The sequence below is a fragment of the Salmo salar genome, chromosome 01 (genome assembly GCF_965601325.2).
Source record: "Salmo salar chromosome 01, fSalSal1, whole genome shotgun sequence".
NCBI classification, from domain to species: Eukaryota; Metazoa; Chordata; class Actinopteri; order Salmoniformes; family Salmonidae; genus Salmo; species Salmo salar.
This window is the reverse complement of record NC_138291.1, coordinates 83,218,911-83,238,044: the sequence shown is the minus strand read 5'-3', so window position 1 is coordinate 83,238,044 and position 19,134 is coordinate 83,218,911. Positions and strand designations below refer to the sequence as shown.

The 19,134-nt window shown below is 42.7% G+C and overlaps 1 protein-coding gene across 3 annotated transcripts in view; it reads right to left on the bottom strand.

Moving 5' to 3' along the window:
• The window catches only part of ankfn1a (ankyrin repeat and fibronectin type III domain containing 1a), a 234,714-nt gene that overhangs the window by 90,721 nt on the left and 124,859 nt on the right, over nucleotides 1-19,134 (bottom strand). For 2 of the 3 annotated variants that reach the window (XM_045723336.2, XM_045723338.2), the window contains exon 7: nucleotides 10,093-10,215. The exons of the other annotated variant lie outside the window; for it this stretch is intronic. In XM_045723336.2, coding sequence (XP_045579292.1) covers nucleotides 10,093-10,215 — 123 coding nt within the window. The remainder of the gene's footprint in view (nucleotides 1-10,092; nucleotides 10,216-19,134) is intronic. 3 annotated transcript variants of the gene reach the window in all.

Below are 19,134 nucleotides of genomic sequence, written 5' to 3'. Positions count from 1 at the left end.
AAAGACCACCTGAAATTTCGGCGTGTTTTGGTGGGATGGAGTTTTGACCTTCCATGGTGACATCACCATAGGTTAAATTAGTTAATAGACCAATAAAAAACTGAGTTTCAAACCTCAACTCAGCGTTCTCACAGCTGAATGTAAAGTGGAGTGCTCTTCAGAAACCATTCATGAAAAAGGAACATTCTAGTGTTCCTCTATTCATTATCTCTTCACTGTCACAGAAGACTGGCTAGCGAGTCACGACAACCATCATTATCTTTCCTCTGCCAAAACATAATTAGCGTTCACATAGCTACAGAGGGATGTGATGCTTGAATTAAAAACATGCTTTAGTTTTCCAATAGAATGGCTGCGTTTAAACAGGCAGCCCAATTATTATATTTTGTCACAAATTGGGTATAACAAATAACAAAACAAAGAAAGAATAACAAAACAAATGCTTCTAAAGATGGTTTATTTTTGTCTTTTATGCTTCTCAAGAGTACAGTATATGTTAAGTAATGATGAATGCTCTCTATCATTTCCAGGTCCAATTAGTTTATCTTATAAATACATTTCTTGAATAAAGCGATATTGATTAATTGACTGAGTGATTGATTAATTGGCTGACAATTAGTTTAAGTGTGCAAGTGAGTGTCCTTATTTAACATGTTGAAGAAATAACCAAATGTCATTAAAATATCATCACATATTTCACCTGGGATTGTGGGCACAGATATGGAACATGACATGTTTTTTTTGTCTTTAATTAACTAGGTAAGTCAGTTCAGAACAAATTCTTATTTACAATGACGGCCTACTGGGGAACAGTGGGTTAACTGCCTGTTCAGGGGCAGAACGACAGATTTTTACCTTGTCAGCTCGGGGATTCAATCCAGCAACCTTTTGGTTACTGGCCCAAAGCTCTAACCACTAGGCTACCTGCCACCCCAAAACATGACCAATTAGAGGCACTGCAGGGGAAAGTGTGTGTGCATGCATGCATGTGCGTGTGTGAGCATGTGTGTGCCTATGTGTCTGTCCCCACTAATTGAGGCGAGTGAACTAAAATATCCACAATGAGCACTCTTTTATGCTCACGCACACACACTCCCGCACACTCATGACCAACCACAGAATAGTCATGTCTGTCCTTTCAGGAGTGTTTGAATTTAAAGGTTGCGTCATCTCTCCATATATCTATTGAGAGGTGGCTGGAACAGTGATGTACAACACAATGAATAGTCCTTCACATCTGACTGCAGCTCTATCAACTGGGCCTCAAATAGCAGCAGGCTGGTACAATGGCCTCTCACTCTTCACCCTAATAACTACGGATATGAGCTGATAAAATTGGTTGAAGGGACAAATCATTAGCTGGGAGTGAGGGAGGAAGAGGAAGGGAGAAGTAGAGAGGTAAATAGGGCGGAGAGAAAGAGAGAGTGGATAAGAAAAGCGCTGGAGAGAGAAAGAGAAAAATAAAGGGAAACAGAGAGAGAGAAACAGAGAGAGAGAGATTTCATGAGCTGAAATAAAAGATCCCAGAATGTTTCCATACACACAAAAGGCTTATTTCTCTGCAAAAATGTGTGTGCATCCCTGTTAGTGAGCATTTCTCCTTTGCCAAGATAATCCATCCAGCTGACAGGTATGGCATATCAAGAAGCTGATTAAACAGCATGATCATCACACAGGTGCACCTTGTGCAGAGGACAATAAAAGGGAGCGTGCAAGTTCTGAGGGAGCGTGCAATTGACATGCTGACTGCAGGAAAGTCCATCAAAGCTGTTGCCAGAGAATTGAATGTTAATTTCTCTACCATAAGAGAAAAGTCGTTTTAGAGAATTTGGCAGTATGTCTAACCGGCCTCACAACAGCAGACTCTGTGTAACCACGCCAGCTCAGGCCCTCCACATTTGGCTTCTTCACCTGCAGGATCTTCTGAGAACAGCCACCTGGACAGCTGATGAAACTGAGGAGTATTTCTGTCTGTAATAAAAACCTTTTGTGGGGAAAAACTCATTCTGATTGGCTGGGCCTTGCTCCCCAGCGGATGGGCCAGTCTCTCAAGTGGGTGGGCCTATGCCCTCCCAGACGTACTCATGGTGGCGCCCCTGCCCAGTAATGTGAAATCCATAGATTAGGGCCAAATTAATTTATTTCAATTGACTGATTTCCTTACATGAACTGTAACTCAGTAAAATTGTCAAAATTGTTGCATGTTGCATTTATATTTTTGTTCTGTGCATTCAGAAAATATTCAGGCCCCAAGACTTTTTCTACATTTTTTTACGTTACAGCCTTATTCTAAAATTGATTCAATTGCTCTAGGAAGATTCTTGGTGGTTCAAAACATCTACCATTTAAGAATGATTGAGGCCACAGTGGTCTTGGGGACCTTCAATGCTGTAAAAAAAATGTGTACCCTTCCCCAGATCTGTGCCTTGACACAATCCTGTCTCAGAGCGCTAGGACATTTCCTTCGACCTCATGGCTTGGTTTTTGCTCTGACATGCACTGTCAACTGTGGGACCTTATATAGACAGGTGTGTGCTTTTCCAAATCATGTGCAATCAATTGAATTTACCACAGCTGGACTCCAATCAAGTTGTAGAAACATCTCAAGGATGATAAATGGAAACAGAATGCACCTGAGCTCAATTTCAAGTCTCATAGCAAAGGGTCTGAATACTTTCGCTTTGTCATTAGACGGTATTGTGTGTAGATTGATGAGAATTGTGTAGATTGATGAGAACTTTTTCCAAATGCATTGTATATACTGTATATATACACTACATGACCAAAAGTATGTGGACATCTGCTCATCGAACATCTCATTCCAAATTCACAGGCATTAATATAGAGTTGGTCCCACCTTTTCTGCTTTAACAGCCTCCACTCTTCTGGGAAGGCTTTCCACTAGATGTTGGAACATTGCTGCGAGGACTTGCTTCCATTCGGCCACAAGAACATTAGTGAGGTCGGGCAGTAATGTTGGGCGATTTGGCCTGGCTCGCAGTCGGCGTTCCAATTCATCCCAAATCTGTTCGCAAGATCTTCCGCACCAATCTCGACAAACTATTTCTGTATGGACCTTGCTTTGTGCACGGGGGCAATGTGATCCAAGATGGCGTAGCAGTCAGACGTCTTTGTCCTTGTCTTTGTCGTGTCCCATGTATATATCTTTTATATCTTATATATTTTTTCTTCGCATATCTTTTTAATATTTTTTCTAAACCTCAACTTCAAAATACTCTCCTACAAAAGGGATGCAAAAGGCATTTGCTGTATGATTGATGAGGATCTCCATATTGCAAATGTACGGTCCCTTACTAGATGTGCGCGAATGCTTTTAAAATTCGCAGACGGCCTCGGGCCATGCCCCAGGGCCAGATCAAATAAAGTCTCTCGGACATTTGGTTTCTGTTTTTATAAAATGTTCAAATTGTGGTCATTTTTCCGCTGTCCCGGTAAATTCCACCAGATGGCGAATGGCTTCTTATTGCAAATGTACAAAACATCACCAATAATGACATGGCCATTTCTCCTAAACAGAAAAGACTTCGAAGACGAAACTTGGTGAACATAGGTTTGGCCTAATGGGCTGTTAGCCCAGAAAAAAGATGGCGTCGAGGCCTCAATGCTTTTTGAGTTAAGGCCATTTTTCTGGGATTAAAGGTAAAAACGAAAATAGAGCGCTAATTTGACCGCTTCACGTCAAAGTACATGAACCTACGGTGTCAGGAAAAAAAGAACCAGCCATTTATCTATCGTAATTTACGAGAAATCGTACAATGTACAATTGGTGATGGTCAAAGAAATGTGTTTTCCCCCCAAAAAAGTTACAGATCCAGTTGTGGCATGTTCAGACGAATCTGTTAAGGTGGGTTTCGGAGCTCTACGAGATTTCTGTGATTTTCTGTAATCACACACACTCATTCAACCATCTGTAAATCAGTCAGTTCTTAACGTAAAGATTTAAAACTCAAAATTCTGTAAGAGCCTACCCCAAGGAGGATATGTGTTTACTTTCAGCTTCCTGTGCCAACTGGAAGTCCCTTAAATTGGGGTCATAGGGGCTGTTTCGAAGGGTTAAAAAAGTCACATCTTTCTAAAACTTCATATGTGTGATTAGGCAACCCTCCTGAACTGTAAATCAGTCATTTCTCCCATCAGATTTCCAAGAAAAACTCTCACACACACACACACAGTAAGGATGGAGTGACACAGTATGGGGCTTACAGACACACAGAGCCTGCAATGCATTTACATTTAAGTCATTTAGCAGACGCTCTTATCCAGAGCGACTTACAAATTGGTGCATTCACCTTATGATATCCAGTGGAACAACCACTTACAATAGGGCATCTAAATCTTTTAAGGGGGGGGGGGTTAGAAGGATTACTTTATCCTATCCTAGGTATTCCTTAAAGAGGTGGGGTTTCAGGTGTCTCCGGAAGGTGGTGATTGACTCCGCTGTCCTATCAAAGAACTGTCAGACCTAGAGCTCTGAAACTTTAGAAACCTGTTCTAGAGCTCAAGTCAATAGTGCACGGTGAGTTATGTGGCTCTAGAAGGTTCTCGGATTGAGAAACGGACTCGTACATTTGCAATAACTTCAAATCATTTTGACCATCACGAAAATGACGACATTTAGAAAAGTCCCAGAGTCACAAGACTAGGTGCATTGAAACCGCCTTGGCCCATAGAGACGGACCCTAAAGTTGCTGTCCGATAGCTCAGTCAAGGACCCCGTAGCAATGCCCGGAAAATTTGGATTTTCAGCACCAATTAAGGTCGCTGCTCGGGCTCCAAATGACCTATCGAGCCGGGTCGCCTCAGCTAGGCCTACACATAATGTTAGAACTGGACCCGCAGCCAGAACATAACTACGTGTTTTACGCTTTTATTATGGTTTAACCTCTCTAGGGTATGTGGGACGAAATCGTCCCACCTACTCAACAGCCAGTGGAATCCTGTGGCGCGTTATTCAAATAGCTTAGAAATGCTATTGCTTCAATTTCTCAAACATATGACTATTTTACACCATTTTAAAGACAAGACTTAGCATGTGACGTTCAGAACTAGCATTCCCACCGAACACTTCCGGTGAATTTACTAAATTACTCACGATAAACGTTCACAAAAAACATAACAATTATTTTAAGAATTATAGATACAGAACTCCTTTATGCAATCGCTATGTCCAATTTTAAAATAGCTTTTCGGCAAAAGCACATTTTGCAATATTTTGAGTAGATAGCCCAGCCATCATGGCTAGCTATTTTGAACCCCACCAAGTTTGGCCCTCACCAAACTCCAATTTACTATTAGAAAAATTTGATTACCTTTGCTGTTCTTCGTCAGAATGCACTCCCAGGACTTCTTCTTCAATAACAAATGTTGGTTTGGTTCAAAATAATCCATAGTTATGTTCAAATATCCTCTGTTTTGTTCGCGCGTTCAAGACACTATCCGAAGGGTGACGCGCCCGACGCGTTTCGTGACAAAAAATGTCTAAATATTCCATTACCGTACTTCGAAGCATGTCAACCGCTGTTTAAAATCAATTTTTATGCGATTTTTCTAGTATTTGCACGGCCGGATAAAAAACGTACCCGATTTAATCTGGTTACTACTCCTGCCCAGTAACTAGAATATGCATATAATTGTTTGATTTGGATAGAAAACACCCTAAAGTTTCTAAAACTGTTTGAATGGTGTCTGTGAGTATAACAGAACTCATTTGGCAGGCCAAAACTAGAGAAGATTCCAAACAGGAAGCGCTCTCTCTGACCATTTCATGGCCTTCTTGATCATCTCTAACCAAAACAGGGGATCTCTGGCATAACGTGACATTTTCTAACGCTCCCATAGGCTCTCAGAAGGCGCCAGAACGATGAATGGTGGCTTCGCAGGCCATGGCTGAAAAACATTAGCGCATTTGGTAAGTGGTCGATCTGAGGACAATGAGACTGGAGGCGCGTGCACGCGCCGACACCATGTTTACATTCTCTCTCTTTGAACGAAAACAACGACTCCCGGTGGGAATATTATCGTTTTTTTACAAGAAAAATAGCAAAAAAATTGATTTTAAACAGCGGTTGACATGCTTCGAAGTACGGTAATGGAATATTTTGACATTTTTTGTCACGAAACGCGTCGGTCGCGTCACCCTTCTTTACCCTTCGGATAGTGTCTTGAACGCATGAACAAAACGCCGCTATTTGGATATAACTATGGATTATTTGGAACCAAACCAACATTTGTTATTGAAGTAGAAGTCCTGGGAGTGCATTCTGACGAAGAACAGCAAAGGTAATCCAATTTTTCTTATAGTAATTCTGAGTTTAGTGAACGCCAAACTTGGTGGGTGTCAAAATAGCTAGCCCGTGATGGCGAGCTATCTACTCAGAATATTGCAAAATGTGCTTTTGCCGAAAAGCTATTTTAAAATCTGACACCGCGATTGCATAAAGGAGTTCTGTATCTATAATTCTTTAAATAATTGTTATGTTTTTTGTGAACGTTTATCGTGAGTAATTTAGTAAATTCACCGGAAGTTTTCGGTATGTTTGCTAGTTTTGAACGTCACATGCTAATGTAAAAAGCTGGTTTTTGATATAAATATGAACTTGATTGAACAAAACATGCATGTATTCTATAACATAATGTTATTTCTGGCTGGGTACTCTCCTGACATAATCTAATGTTTTGCTTTCGTTGTAAAGCCTTTTTGAAATCGGACAATGTGGTTAGATTAATGAGAGTCTTGTCTATAAAATGGTGTAAAATAGTCATATGTTTGAGAAATTGAAGTTATAGCATTTTTAAGGTTTTTGAATATCGCGCCACTTGATTCCACTGGCTGTTGACTAGGTGGGACGATTTCGTCCCACATACCCGAGAGAGGTTAAGCATCTCCAATCCAAAATTAAATCTAGAATCGGCTTCCTATTTCGCAACAAAACATCCTTCACTCACGCTGCCAAACATACCCTCGTAAAACTGACCATCCTACCGATCCTCGACTTCGGCGATGTCATCTACAAAATAGCCTCCAACACGCTACTCAACAAATTGGATGCAGTCTATCACAGTGCCATCCATTTTGTCACAAAAGCCCCATATACTACCCACCACTGCAACCTGTACGCTCTCGTTGGCTGGCCCTCGTTTCATACTCGTCGCCAAACCCACTGGCTCCAGGTCAAGTCTACAAGTCTTTGCTAGGTAAAGCCCCGCCTTATCTCAGCTCAGTGGTCACCATAGCAGCACCCACCCGTAGCACATCCAGCAGGTATATCTCACTGGTCACCCCCAAAGCCAATTCCTCCTTTGGCCGCCTTTCCTTCCAGTTCTCTGCTGCCAATGACTGGAACAAACTGCAAAAATCACTGAAGCTGGAACCTCATATCTCCCTCACTAGCTTTAAACACCAGCTATCAGAGCAGCTCACAGATCACTGTTTGTTTATTCCATGTGTAACTCTGTGTTGTTGTATGTGTCGAACTGCTTTGCTTTATCTTGGCCAGGTTGCAGTTGTAAATGAGAACTAGCCTACCTGGTTAAATAAAGGTGAAATAAATAAAAAAATGTCATGCTGAAACAGGAAAGGACCTTCCCCAAACTGTTGCCACAAAATTGGAAGCAAAGCATCATCTAGAATGTAATTGTATGCTGTAGCGTTAAGATTTCCCTTCAATTTAACTTAGGGGCCATGAAAAAACAGCCCCAGACTACTTCTCCTCCCCCATCAAACTTTACGCTCGACACTATGCATTGTGGCAGGTAGCGTTTTCCTGTCATCCTTCGGACTACCAGATGATGAAGCGTGATTCATCACTACAGAGAACGCGTTTCCACTGTTCCATAGTCGAATGGCGGCAAAATGTACACCACTCCAGCTGGTGCTTGGCATTGCGCATGGTGATCTTAGGCTTGTGTGCAGCTGCTCTGCCATGGAAACCCATTTCATGAAGCTCCTGACGAACAGTTCTGACGTTGCTTCCAGAGGCAGTTTGGAACACGGTAGTGAGTGTTGCAACCAAGAACAGAATATGTTTTACACGCTACGCACTTCAGCACTCGGTGGTCCCGTTCTGTGAGCTTGTGTGGCCTACCACCTTGCAGCTGAGCCTAGACATTTCCACTTCACAATAACAGCACTTACAGTTAACCGGGGCAGCTCTAACAGGGCAGATATTTGACAAATGACGGTGCCACGTTAAAAGTCACTGAGCTCTTCAGTACAGGCCATTCGACTGGCAATCTTTGTCTATGGAGATTGCATGGCTGTGTGCGAATTCTTTACACCTGTCAGCAACGGGTGTGTTTGAAATAGCCGATTCCACTAATTTGAAGGGGTGTCCATATACTTTTGGCTATGTTGTTTATTCACTGAGTGTACAAAACATTATGACCACCTTCCTAATATTGAGTAACACCCCCTTTTACCGTCAGAACAGCCTCGGGGCATGGACTCTACAGGAACTATATACTCTATGTTGACTCCAATACTTCCCACAGTTGTGTCAAGCTGGCTGGATGGCCTTTGGGTGGTGGACCATTCTTGATACACGCGGGAAAATATTGAGCGTGAAAAACCCCGCAGCGTTGCAGTTCTTGACACACTCAAACCGGTACGCCTGGAACCTACTACCATACCCTGTTCAAAGGCACTGAAATATTTAGTCTTGCCCATTCACCCTCTGAATGGCACACAAACACAATCCATGTCTCAATTGTCTCAAGGCATAAAAATCCTTAACAGTGTGTAGCAAATTCTACTAGATAAAAATCAGAAATTAGTATGACATCCTGGCATTTAAAGCATACTCAATTTTGGAAATGTCACATACTATAAAACATTATTTTTTTTGCATTACCAAACAGGCTACTACTTAGAACGCAAGTATGAGTATTCTATTCAGCTCCAACATCGTTATTCAATCACTCCCACAAAGAAAAACATGCTGATTCTGTCTCAAATAGAACATCTAAACAGAACATTGCTAACTAAAGAGCCTACGGGACTTGTAGCAACCAATAGACACGTACAGGTGCATTTTCAACAACAGTCTACTGCAACAATTACACTGAAACACATACATTACACACAGAGGACTAAGGGGCAGAGTGATAAAGAGAGAGAGAGAGAGAGAGAGAGAGAGAGAGAGAGAATGGGGAAGAAGAGCGAGATAATAGATGGAGAAAGACAGAAACAGCAACAGAAGTCAAGTTAGTCTAATCTGTTTCTGCGCACAGAAGACGGAAGGAAAGAGAACGAGAGAGAGTAGAGAGAGAGACAGAGAGAGAACGAGAGAGTAGAGAGAGAGACAGAGAGAGAGAGTAGAGCGAGACAGAGAGAGGGAGAGAGACAGAGAGAGAGAGATCGGGGGTAAAGAGAGCAATAACAGTTTGAGAAAGACAGGACCTAAAGATGGAGAGAAATTACAGTAACAGCATCAGGAGTCAAGTCAGTGTAATCCATTTCTGCGCAAAGCAGAGAGAACGAGAGAGAGAGAGAGAGTAGAGAGAGATAGAGAGACAGCGAGAAAGAATGGGGGGAGAAGAGAGAGATAACAGTTTGAGAAAGACAGGAACATAAAGATGGAAAGAAATTACAGTAACAGTAACAGAAGTCAAGTCAGTCTAATTTGTTTCTGTGCAAAGACGAGAGAAGGAACGAGAAGGAGAGAGAAAGGGAGGGATATGAGGATATCTTCAGCTTCAATCGATACTGTATGTGCGAAACCAAAAAAAGTATATTCCTTCCAACAGCCAGGAATGCTGAAGCAGCAGTCATACAGTGTACATTAATTACCTACCCCTTTATCTAGCCTACATCTCTCACCCACCAAGTTCAACAAATCAATTATCAGCTGACAGCACAGCAGACGTATACTGACCCCACACATACTGATGTAGTGTATCATCTGATGTTTGTGTGTGTGTGTGTGTTTGTGCGCACACATCTGCATATGTGTCGGTGCATGCGCCTATGCATCTTTGCGTATGTGGAAATCTGCACGTGTGTGTACTTACGTCTGTGCTTTGTGCATGTGTGTTCACCTGTATGTGTGTGTGCGGTGGCTTCAGCAGTTGTACCTGTCCAGGCTGTGAGACGTGCGTGGTGAGCCCGTGTAGAGCAACTGTCTGAAGTCCTTTATCAGAGCATCCCCTGGTCTCTGGTTCAACCTCTGAGCCAGGCGAGATATCTTACTCTCCGAGCTGCAAAGCAGAGGGAGAGAGGGGGGAGACGAGAGTCGGAGAGGAGGGAGATGGAGGTCAGTCCTGAATGGTACCCTTGAGAGGAGAGGTTAAGTCCAGATGAGAAGCAAAAGTCACATTCAGGCAAATCTCTCAATGTCTCTCTATCTCACAGAGAAAGAGAGGAGAGTACAGTAGGTCTTTCTCTCTCTCTCACTGAGTTCTAAGGAATGTCGGAACCACTAAGGTAAGTGTAGCCCAGATCTGAAGCTCTCTCCTGGCTGTCTCAGTCACACTGAGTCCCTCTCTGGAGCACATCCAAAGTTCTAAATAAATCTTAGTCCATCCCGTTCTGAAACTTCCAGGAAACGAGTATCACAACCCTGGCCAGTGTAGACCCTCTCTGGATCGCCGCGTTCTGTCAGGCAACTAAACCCAGTTCAAGAGATTTATTCTCCAAGGGGCTCGCTCAGACAAGTGTATCCCCAAAGAGGTGCTCTATCCTGGATCAGTTTCAGAGCAGCGTAGCTCCTTTCTGGTTCCTACTCTGGAGCTTGTCTCTGTATTCCTCTCTGGCTAGCTATGCTGATAGCACTGAGCACCTGTTCAACGCAGCTCTGTGCAAGCAAGAGCATCTCGTTTTAGCTGCACACACAAACACGCACCCACACAGAGGAGAGCATTGAAGGGAGAAGGGAAAGCCTGCAAGAGAAAAGGAAGGGAGAGAGAGAGAGAGCGAAAGAGAGAGAGAGAGAGGAGAGAGAGAGAGGATGATGTGAGAGGGGGGTTTGGGAGGTGAACACTGAGCACACACAGAGAGTGGGTGCCTAGAGATGAGCGGACGGATGCTGGGCGCGCACACACACACACAAATACACGCACACACTGTTGGCAGCCGTGACACACACACTGTACCGAGTAAAAAGAACCTGGGGTTGCTTTACAGGAGGATGGAGAGAGAGGGAGAGGAGAAGGACAGATTATTGTAAAAAAAGAAAAAGAGAGATGGGGATGACATTGTCAGAGGGGGAGACGGAGATAAGAGATGAGAGGGGAGGACTGGGGCTGACCTATTATTAAGAGGGGGATAAGCAGAGAGGGGGGAGAGATGGGTGGAGGGGGAGGACACCTGTTATGCGATGGGTGGAGGGGGAGGGAAGAAGGGGAGCATGTGAGTGAGTAGGTGATGGAGAGGGAAAGGGGTAGGAGAGATAGAGGAGACGGAGAGAGAGAGAGAGAGAGGGAGAGGAGATAAAAGAGAGGAGAGGCAGAGGAGAGAGGATGATAGATGAGAGGGAGAGGAGAAAGAGGACATGAGAGGGATAGGACAGAGATATGGAAAGGAGATGAGAGGATAGGAGAAGAGAGGGAGAGGAGATAAGAGGAAGAGGAGACAATATGATAGGAGAGGGAGAGGAGAGGAGAGAGGAGATGAGAGAGAGGAGAGGCAGAGGAGAGAGAGAGAGAGGTAGATAGATGAGAGTGAGAGGAGAAAGAAGGGATGAGAGTGATAGGAGATGAGATAAGATGATAGGAGAGGGAGGGGAGAGAGGAGAGAGGGAGAGGAGATGAGAGGCAGAGGAGAGAGAGAGGTTAGACAGATGAGAGTGAGAGGAGAAAGAGGAGATGAGTGATAGGAAAGGGAGAGGAGATGAGAGGATAGGAGAGGGAGAGGAAATAAGATGATAGGAGAGGGAGAGGAGATGAGAGAAAGATGATAGGAGAGGGAGATGAGATGAGAGAAGAGAGAGGGAGAGAAGACAAGAGGATAGGAGAGGGAGAGGAGATGAGATGGAGAGCAGATGAGAGGGAGAGTAAATAAGAGGAGATGAGAGGGAGAGGAGATAAGAGGAGATGAGAGGGAGAGCAGATGAGAGGGAGAGTAAATAAGAGGAGATGAGAGGGAGAGGAGATAAGAGGAGATGAGAGGGAGAGCAGATGAGGGAGAGTAAATAAGAGGAGATGAGAGGGAGAGGAGATAAGAGGAGATGAGAGGGAGAGCAGATGAGGGAGAGTAAATAAGAGGAGATGAGAGGGAGAGGAGATAAGAGGAGATGAGAGGGAGAGCAGATGAGAGGGAGGAGTAAATAAGAGGAGATGAGAGGGAGAGCAGATGAGAGGGGAGAGTAAATAAGAGGAGATGAGGAGGAGAGGAGAGGGAGATAAGAGGAGATGAGGGATAGGAGAGGAGCTGTTGTTCACACGCTCATCTCCATTCTCTCGATTATCTGTAGAAACTGGGTTACCTGCAGAGAGAGAGTGTATGTGTGTGTGAGTGTGGTTTTACTATCCTTGTGGGGACCAGAAGTAAAACAAGGAAAATTCAGACAAGGAATAAGGCTATTTTAGGCTTAGGGGTTCAAATTAAAGTTTGGTTTTGAGTTAGGAGTTAGGGTTATGTTTCGTTTTATGGGTTAGGGGTTAAGGGTTATGGTTAGGGAAAGTAGGATTTTGAATGGGAATACATTTTTTGGTCCCTACAAGCATAATAAAACAAACACCACACACACACACACAATCCAAAGGCCCTGATGCCCTGACTAACAAAGTATCATAAATAATAAATCGAAGCAGGAATGTTTGTTGGCAAAAACCAGACCGTATAGGTTCTAATGAAGGCAAAAGCAAAATGTCTTGAATGTCCTGTGTGGCACAGTTGGTAGAGCATGGTGTTTGCAATGCCAGGGTTGTGGGTTCGATTCACACGGGGGTCCAGTATGGGGGAAAAAATTTATGAAATGTTTTCATTCACTACTGTAAGTCGCTCTGGATAAGACTGTCTGCTAAATGACTAAAAATGTAAATGTGAATAAATTGAATGTCAACAATTTAATGTCACCCTTCTCCTTGTTTTTCCTGTAATACATTTAAAGACACTAAACCTCTACAGGATTGGTGTCCCCACCGCGGGACAGTTGAGCTAACGTAGGCTAATCTGATTAGCATGAGGTTGTAAGTAACAAGAACATTTCACAGGACATAGACATATCTTATATGGGCAGAAAGCTTAAATTATTGTTAATCTAACTCCACTGTCCAGATTACAATAGCTATTACAGTGAAGGAATACCATCCTATTGTTTGAGGAGAGCGCACAGTTATGAACTTGAAAATGTAGAAATAAACAAATTAGGCACATTTGGGCAGACTAGTCCTGATACAACATTTTGAACATAAATACAATGGTTCATTGGATCAGTCTAAAACTTTGCACATACACTGCTGCCATCTACTGGCCAAAATCGAAATTAAACCTAACCTGGAATAGTACACTGTGACCTTTCTGTTGCATTTCAAAGATGATGATAAAAAAAGAAATGTATTTTATTTATTTTATTTCACCTTTATTTAACCAGGTAGGCAAGTTGAGAACAAGTTCTCATTTACAATTGCGACCTGGCCAAGATAAATCAAAGCAGTTTGAAAAACAAAATGAAAGAAAAACGTATGTTTGTTTCTTTGTGTTATCTTTTACCAGATCTAATGTGTTATATTCTCCCACATTAATTTCACATTTCCACAAACTTCAAAGTGTTTCCTTTCAAATGGTGTCAAGAATATCCTTGCTTCAGGTCCTAAGATAGAGGCAGTTAGATTTGGGTATGTCATTTTAGGCGAAAACCTTTAAAAAGGGTCCAATCCTTAAGGGTTTTATATTCCTTTCCAAATCAGCAGGTTTACTTCCAGGCAGAAAAGCCCTGTCTAACTATCTATGTGTCAGTCCCTAGGAGGCTGGTTACAATCACACACACGCATGCACACACAAACACACACTATACCATTAGCTAATCTTTTGGTCCTAAGCTGACCATGGAAAATCACCAACCCTGCTGACCCACTCTCACACACATATACGCACAAGTTGTGCGCAGATCAGCTGTTTGTTCACCCACACCCACCTGCAATTGCTAATAACCCACCCACAACCGCTTTACTATATGTGATAAAGTGAAAATCGGAGGCCCGCACCCGACCCGCTAATACAGAAAATGCCGTCTGAGACGGCAGAACAATTTTTGGACAAGGGGTACTGAATTTTTTACATACACTACCGTTCAAAAGTTTGGGGTCACTTAGAAATGTCCTTGTTTTTGAAAGAAAAGCACATTTTTTGTCCACTAAAATAACATCAAATTGATCAGAAATACAGTGTAGACATTGTTAATGTTGTAAATTACTATTGGAGCTGGAAACGGCTGATTTTTTATGGAATATCTACATAGGCGTACGGAGGTCCATTATCAGCAACCATCAATTATGTGGTCCAATGGCACGTTGTGTTAGCTAATCCAAGTTTATCATTGTAAAAGGCTAATTGATTACTAGAAAGCCCTTTTGCAGTTATGTTAGCACCGCTGAAAACTCTTGTCTGATTAAAGAAGCAACAAAACTGGCCTTCTTCAGACTAGTTGAATATTTGGAGCATCAGCGTTTGTGGGTTTGATTACAGGCTCAAAATGTCCAGAAAAAAAACGTTATTCTGAAACTCGTCAGTCTATTCTTGTTCTGAGAAATGAAGGCTATTCCATGCGAGAAATTGGCAATAAACTGAAGATCTCGTACAACGCTGTGTACTACTCCCTTCACAGAACAGCGCAAACTGGCTCTAACCAGAACAGTAAGAGGAGTGGGAGGCCCCGGTGCACAACTGAGCAAGAGGTCAAGTACATTAGTGTCTAATTTGAGAAACAGACACCTCACAAGTCCTCAACTGGCAGCTTCATTAGATAGTACCCGCAAAACACTAAAGACTGGCCAATAAAAATAAAAGATTATGATGAGCAAAAGAACACAGACACTGAACAGAGAAACTCTGCCTAGAAGGCCAGCATTGCGGAGTCCCGATGGATCTCTGTGTAATTTGCTCCGTTCATCTTTCCCTCAATCCTGACTAGTCTCCCAGTCCCTGCCACTGAAAGACATCCCCACAGCACGCTGCCACCATCATGCTTCACCGTAGGGATGGTACTGACCAGGTGATGAGCGGTGCCAGGGTTCCTCCAGACATGACGCTTGGCATTCAGGCCAAAGAGGTCAATCTTGGTTTCATCAGACCAGAGAATCTTGTTTCTCATGGTCTGAGAGTCTATTAGTTGCCGTTTGACAAACTCTAAGTGGGCTGTCATGTGCCTTTTACTGGATTGGCTTCCGTCTAGCCACTCTACCATAAATGCCTGATTGGTGGAGTGCTGCAGAGATGGTTGTCCTTCTGGAAGGTTCTCCCATCTCCACAGTGCTCTGTCAGAGTGACCATTGGGTTCTTGGTCACCTCCCTGACCAAGGCCCTTCTCCCCCGATTGTTCAGTTTGGCCAGCTCTAGGAAGAGTCTTGGTGGTTCCAAACTTCTTCCATTTAATGATGGAGGCCACTGTATTCTTGGGAACCTTCAATGCTGCAGACATTTTTTGGTACCCTTCCCCAGATCTGTCCCTCGACACAATCGGACAATTCCTTCGACCTCATGGCTTGGTTTTTGCTCTGACATGCACTGTCAACTGTGGGACCTTATATAGACAGGTGTGTGCCTTTCCAAGTCATGTTCAATCAATTTAATTTACCACAGGTGGACTCCAATCAAGTTGTAGAAACATCTCAAGGATGATCAATGGAAACAGGATGCAACTGAGTCCCAATTTCGAGTCTCATAGCAAAGGGTCTGAATGCTTATGCAAATGTTATTTCATTATTTATTTATTTTTTACATTTTTGGTTTGTCATTATGTGGTATTGCATGTAGATTGATGAGGTAAAAATGTATTTAATCAATTTCAGAATAAGGCTGTAACGTAACAAAATGAAAGAGTGAAAGGGTCTGAATACTTTCCGAATGCACTGTAATTTCAAACATTTTGGTAGGCTATTTGTTTGTCAACTTCTCTATACTTAGATACATGTAGCTTCTCGTCTGTCATTATATATTGCCCTAGAAGACTAAATAAACCCTTGCTCACGAGAATATCATAAATCGATAGAATGAAAGCATCAATCTAGTTGATGTCGGTAAAGTTCTCTCTATCATCTGTGCTTTTGCGGAGCAAAAACGTTTAGGGACTGGGGAGAAAATGCAATAAGAAACAATAAACGGGAACGTTTGACTGGTTTGACTGGTTGTAAGGAAATAGAAAGCTGTGAAAACGACCCAACATGTTTCTGATAAGAATTTAGTTTGACTTAGATGCATATTTTATGTGGATGAAATACTATCAGCTTTTATGATGCTGATAAAGATAGCACCTCCACAGACTGTATATAACTGGCCATATTTCTCCACTCCTGTTCCCGAATCAAAAATGTTCCTACATTTGGTGTATAATTTTACTGCAAGAAATGCTTAATTCTGCAGGAGTTCATATTACGCCTATGTGAGAGGTTATAGACCTACAGTCAGTGTCCAGATTTCAGTTTCCATTTAACCCATCTGAACAGTAGGCTACAGTTCCCTTGATGTGCCATAGGCCTACTTGAAGTCCCCGTGTTGTGACTCTCGAATTTGTATAGTGCCTCACAATGATCACACACAACTGGCACTGCTATCATCCTCTTTTACCACTTCACCAAATCTTTCCAAAACATCACTTTTATGGCCCTCCCTAGTCTTTATTTTCAACTCTCCATTTCGCAGCTTTTCTCTTATTGAATTAAACTCAGACATTGTCATTTTTGCCTCCGTTGATACTTTTTCTGCCCGTTCCCAAAAGCATTTTGTGATTGGTGTGTAGGCTATTTGGCGTGTGCACGGTTAGGCCCTAAAGCTTAGGCTTATGCACTTACGCCAGATAGCCTAAAAAGAATGAAAGAAAAACCTCCACGTAGCCTGTAGATATAAATTGCACAAGAATGGCACTTTTATGTATTTTTTAAGGTATGGTTTTATCTTCATTCAACCCACCCCCATCCGGGGACTGCGGGTTATGAGTCAACCTGCGCAACACACACACACACACACACACACACACACACACACACACACACACACACACACACACACACACACACACACACACACACACACACACACACACACACACACAGATAGGGGGGCATACACACACACACACAGATAGGGGGGCATACACACAAACAGCATACACATGCAGGCAAGCATGGCAAAACAGCAAAGCAGTGAGAACAGAACGAACTCATAAAAGCTGAACAGTAATATTCACAATACCATAAAAAGTACAACATCAGCATACCAGCCATAACAAGTTTACTGATGTCATAGAGTATGTCACTAGAGAGGCGCCCGGTTCCAACAGGTTGTTCTGTATGACTAATATAGAATGTGACGTTCATTGGAATTGACCAGCAGTACAATATCACTGGTAAAGTGCTATTATTCAGACTGACAGATAGGAAAGGGTTTTGTACACGTATGCACGGACGCACGCACGCACACCACCCCCTGCCTTTGCAGCCAGCGACATTGGTCATGATTGGTTGGTAATTATCCATTGTATTGTCAAAGTGGTGTTTTTTGACAGTTCCGGGTGTCCTACTGGGTGCCTTTTGTATCATCAGCGGCCACAGAACGCCGTTTTCCTCAGTGACTTGATGTGACACACACACGCTCAACAGGGTATGATCTGATATGGTTTGTACTGGTGAACAGTGGCGTGTATTCAGGGAAGCCAAGGGAAGCCGGACTTCTCCCAGAAAAGAATATAAAGAAAAACACATAAAATAATGTATCTTTCGTCTTTTTTCTTTGTGTTTTAGAATTTCCTTCAATTCGCAAGAGGCTGAATGTACTGTATCTCACCGGAGAAAGCATCCGAGCAAGCGAAACAGTGCTCCTCTGTCTCTGTATGTGTAGCCCATCTATCTGATGCTGTCTGGTCAAAAAAAGAGTATGATATTGTTGCCGCCAGTAGCACTGAACGCAACGGAAGCCAGCAAGAATTTGGCCTCCCTTGATGTTTTTTTTTAATATAAAATAATAGCCAATCAGCATTGAGCTAAACTGAGCAAGCTCAACTGTGAATGGTCCTGGCACACCAAAAAGAAGTGTCAAGGGAAGCCAGTTTGGATTTGGCTTGACACCAATCACATCACATAAAAAGCCAAGCGTCACTGACAGAAAAAACTTGAATTGTTGCATCTCGTTGTGTTGTTGTCCTTCCAGTGGCTAGCTAGTTAGCTAAAATTAACCATGGATGGAGATAGGGATTTAGACTTGGGGTTTTACTTCATTCTCCGTACTGGCCAATGATTATAACGGCAATTCTGATCCAACCATAAATTCATACACTGTGCCCCTGGCCTGAGAGGATGGAAGTTCAATATGTAGCTAGATGTAGTAGGCTAATGTTAACTAGCTGGCTCATCGTTGCCCATGAAAAGAAGTTAGGCTAGAGAGCAAGCATTTTAGCCAGGTAGCCTAGAACAACAAAAACTTAAAGCGTGGACTGTATGACAGAGTCATAAACCGTTTCGGCAATATGAAGGAGAGGAGGATGGCATTGGCGTTTATCTACAAGTAGGGTAGGTCAACATGTTTTTTCTACTTGCAAGCACACGCACACACACATAGAAATCAGTAATATTGAAAGCCACAGCATTTTAGAATACGTTGTCTGGACTAAATGGTTTTTGGTATATTTTATTTGTCACTGTAATAGACTAAGCATAGCTGATATGATGTTGAAATGTTAAAGTTGAAATGGTTCTGGAATAGTGGATGCAGCTTCTTTTTTCTTTGCGATCCATGATTCAATATCCATAATGTTAGTTGTTTAGTAGTCCGAAAATGTAGGAAACATTAACTTGCTTGACCATGCTGTAGGTCATGTAACTGTTTGTTACATGCAATATGTTTTGTGGACTTCCTCCGGACAGAGGTTGCTCTCCGGTTATGTGATGAAACAAAAGTGTGGTTGAATTTATTCTGTCACTGTCTTCTCATTGTCTCGGCATCTATATATCATGGTTGCATGGCAT